At 33.7% G+C, this 4,378-nt stretch overlaps 1 protein-coding gene across 2 annotated transcripts in view; it reads left to right on the top strand.

Annotated features, from left to right (window-relative positions):
* NEBL (nebulette) overlaps positions 1 to 4,378 on the top strand; it is a 370,552-nt gene that overhangs the window by 253,888 nt on the left and 112,286 nt on the right. Inside the window, exons 2-3 of one of the 2 annotated variants that reach the window (XM_015561463.1) lie at positions 498 to 570; positions 2,835 to 2,906. The exons of the other annotated variant lie outside the window; for it this stretch is intronic. Coding sequence (XP_015416949.1) covers positions 565 to 570; positions 2,835 to 2,906 — 78 coding nt within the window. The 5' untranslated portion in view covers positions 498 to 564. The remainder of the gene's footprint in view (positions 1 to 497; positions 571 to 2,834; positions 2,907 to 4,378) is intronic. 2 annotated transcript variants of the gene reach the window in all.

Below are 4,378 nucleotides of genomic sequence, written 5' to 3'. Positions count from 1 at the left end.
TAGGGAAAACTTTACATGAATTTTGTATTATATCTATAAGTGAAAGGAAAAATGCATTCAATCAAAAGTACTAATGTGTCTAGCTCTCTAAACAATCCATTAAGGGGTTCCGCCAGCAAGTCTTGAATGATGCGTTTCTTATTCCCTATCTTATATTAATATAGTACTAAGTGTGTTTTACTCACCACTGCATCTCTGACACCAAGCACAGTGCCTGGCATAACACACTTACTTGAATGCATGGACTTAGGGCTCTAGTTAAATTCTGGTCCTAATGCCCCATTGAATAATTTTCTGAGTACAATAAATAATTTCTCTTGATCATAATTTTGTCCTCTGTAAAAAAGAGGACTTTAGTAGGATTCATTTCTTAAGGTGCTCCATCGCTTAAAAATTTTGATTCTAAAATCTCAAATGGAAAATTTATGTTCACATATGGTGTTTGGTTTTGCTTTCATAATGTTTGTATATAATATCAACAAATTATTTTCTTCCAGCACAGTGAAGAGTCATTGAGAGCTTATTACATGATGGGAAATGAGAAAAAGCAGCCATTGAAGCCTAATGAAAGTAATTCACCAGAAGTGTGATGAAGGTAATTCACCATGGTGAATAGATGTCATCATGAGCAATGCACGTATTGTCACCTCAAAGACTAGCCAAGAGGTAAATCTTAGGCAGCTGTGGCAAGATTTTTCTTCTACACCACTAGAAGTTTGCAAGAAAAGCTTATAGAAAATGCTCTTCCATATTTCCAAATAAAGATAATGGAATCGATCTTCTGTAGTATAGTTTTTGGCAGAGGACTTGAGGGAATCAGTCAGAACCCATACATTCTGCTCTCTAATGTGAGGAGAATTTCCTTATAGATTTTTCTACACTGGCATGACAGGGCTGTTATTTTAAAGTTAAATTTTCCAAATTCAGTATTCTTGGTATTTTGCAGATAAGCAGGATATTTGGTGCCATTAAGTTATGGCCTGTATCAAAAATTGTTTCATGAAAAGACCAATGAGTCTTCTAGGACACATTACTTTTTTTTAGAATAGAAAAGTTTCCCTAAGTACTATTTCACAGAACAATGTTAGTTTTCTGGAATATCAGATAGCATGAATAAATAGGTAAGAAGGTTAGAATAGATTTGATGGACAGGATTTCATTGTTTGGGAAATGCTGGGTGAAGCAAACAAATACTTTTCTTGGTTGTGAGTCTCCTCAGAGCTTCTAATGTGCCATTATGCTGTGTGGCTCTTTAGTGGTAGGGGTAGAAATTAGTGTACAGGTTTCCCCAAACATGTTTAAGAAATTCCCTTTTCTCCTTTAGAGTGTTCTATGGAACTTTAGCCTCATGGAACACAGTTTGAGAAATTATTTACACATGATGACCGTGTAGAATTTTTTCTTGTCAGAAGTTTTAATTTAGGTAAGGCTAAGGCATTTTAAAAACTAAATTTAAAACTAGATTTGATACCAAGAGAAAATAACATTATACTTAGCTGTTTAAATGATGTATTATTTTTTAATGAAGTTATATTTTGTATAATTAAATTATTCACCATAAGGTATTTTTATGTCCAGTGCTTATCTGCGATTGATATATAAGTATTAATTTATCCTAAGATTTAAATAACCAAATTGATAAATTATGAGTTGGATAGAATCTTAGAATTGCCTAAATTGACATGAGAGGGTTTGTTTTGAAAAATACATTTTTAATTATATAACCGATGACACATACCACATTATAAGTATTTTTATAGTTTATTTTTCCAAACTTTTCTGGGTGTGTAGTATGTTTTGAAGAATATAAAAATAACTATCAAATTTGTAAAAATTGACACCAGGGGAAGAATTGAAAGAAATGATTATTATTTTTTGAAACAATGATGTTTCTAGACTTCTTAAATGATATATCAACCTATGTTAACTGCAACTTCTCAGGTTTAATGATATTTACAATTAAAATAATACAATAGCAATATAGGATTAACAGTTATAATTAACTCGGAATAGATTCTCTGAAGGGTTCAAAGAGCTTTTCATAATAAATTACTAGCCTTTAATCAGCTAATTTAAAGTACTTTTAAGAATGTGACAAGTACGTTTATATCTCATAAAAAATTTAACTTAGGTTAATGAAATGAGTTTGAATGATCCAGATTCACTATACCAAATCAGAGATATGTCTGACATTCTAGTGAAAGCTTTATTTAGAAGGAGTTGAGGAATTCTTTGAGATAACAGGCTTCTGACTGTGCTATCTTGAGTGTTAAAGCTGAGTGGTTTTCCCAGAATCTTTAAGTCTTTTTCAAACTCTTTTATGAATGAATTGAATTAGAGAAATATAAATAAATTGTCTTTTTTGAATTTCTTAGTTTAAGAAAAATGCTGACTTGAATGTTCATAAAACTGAATTTTGCTCGTTGAAATGTTATTTCCCCTTAGGAGGCTAGCCCTGGTCCACCTCTGGGATTCTGTTCCATCCACTCACACACAGTTATGATAAGGAGAGTGAAGTGTGAGCTAAATAGGGAGGAGGCCTGGGCAAGGTCATTTCTGCCAGAACACCAGAGATGCTAAGATCTCAAGGGTGCCATATACATAAACAGATGTTACATTAGAGAATTAAAACAATATACATACATATAGCGAGAGGGAGTAAAAATGAGGGTCCCTATGTATGAGGATGTAAAGGATGAAACTGAAGAGGAAAAAGCAGAGGAAGAAGAAAATGAAGAAGACAAGGTGAGTGTGCAAGCACCTGCTGAAGAAGGTCATTTGTTCCTGGAAGCTGGTGATTAGAAGTTTGTCTCCTTTCCTTTTTTTCTGGACAGGTATTCTTTAAGCCTGTTATTGAAGACCTGAGCATGGAACTGGCCAGAAAATGCACCGAACTCATTAGCGACGTAAGTGGCTTAAGAAATTTTTGTCTCCTTTTGCATTGTGTGTCATAGACTATTATGCCATAGAATCATAGAGCTGGAAAGAAAACCCTGGAACCACTTATTAAAACATGGTTGTTTTCCAGATCGTGGAACGGAGTCTAGAAATTTTAGGTAATTTCTTCAAGGTCACCCATATAGAGAATTTCTGTGGGAGCAGGACTCTGTGTTCTTAATCCAGAATCCTGTTTCTTGTGGATTTTGGTCATTCTGGCAATAGGAATTTCATTTAAGAAAGGAAACAAAAAAGTTAATACTCTGTACAGTACTTCTTTTGTATAATCAGTCCTTTATAAAGGTTTCCTAAATTTAATCCCTTAAAGATAATCTGTGGCCGTGGTTGGCAAACTGCGGCTCTCGAGCCACATGTGGCTCTTTGGCCCCTTGAGTGTGGCTCTTCCTAAGCCTTAGGAGTACCCTAATTAAGTTAATAACAATATAACTACCTATATAGTTTAAGTTTAAAAAATTTGGATCTCAAAAGAAATTTCAATCGTTGTACTGTTGATATTTGGCTCTGTTGACTAATGAGTTTGCCGACCACTGATCCATGATAAAGTGAACTCACGAATTCAGAGCATATTCCTTTGAGAACCCAAAGTCTTTACAATTTGTAAATATTTAATTTTGTAATGATATGAAATGTTTTAGAAAAATCTCTACATAAATGAATGATTTTTTAAAAAGCATTTGGGGGCCTTTTGAGGAATATGATGAATGCAGTAGTTTTCCAAACCAAAAAAAATTGCATATAATATCTATGTGCATGTAACATTGATTTTCAGTTTAGAATTTATGGATAATTGAGCTACATGTTAAGAACCCCAGACTAGATGATAATGATGATAGTAATGAAAAGGAGCATTTTTATTGTGACTTTTTTCATTAACTGGAATCAGTTTATATATTTCAAGGGAACCATAGAATTGTAGAATTCACTCATATTTATATATTTTTACAGTCAATAATTATACTAAAATTCTAGAGGCACAGGAAAGGTATTTCTCACTAGGGATAAGAATTTAGATGATCCTCATTAAAAAAGTTGTCAGAAAATTGCCTTGTGACAAAAATTTGTCAGAAAGAGCCAAAGGATGGTGGAAAGCATACCCCTTCCCACATACTTGACATGTGACATAATTAAGTATTTCTTAGTGCCATTATTTAATAATAGTCATAAGCTACTACATGTGAAAGTTTGTTGTAAACTGTAATAATACCAAAATAAAAATAATATCAGCAATAATTAAGATTTATTGAATGCTATGTGCTAGGCATTGAAGCTTATGAGGTAGGCTCTGTTGTTTTTCCCACTTTATTTTATTTTATTAAATACTAGGGGCCCGGTGCACGAAATTCGTGCACTGGGTGTTGTGTGTGGGGGGGGGTCCCTCAGGCCAGCCTGCCCCCTCTCACATACTGGGATCCCTCCGGGC

This window comes from Myotis davidii, unplaced genomic scaffold (assembly GCF_000327345.1).
Source record: "Myotis davidii unplaced genomic scaffold, ASM32734v1 scaffold376, whole genome shotgun sequence".
Taxonomy (NCBI): Eukaryota; Metazoa; Chordata; class Mammalia; order Chiroptera; family Vespertilionidae; genus Myotis; species Myotis davidii.
The sequence above is the reverse complement of the archived record's forward strand: the minus strand, read 5'-3'. Positions and strand labels throughout refer to the sequence as shown.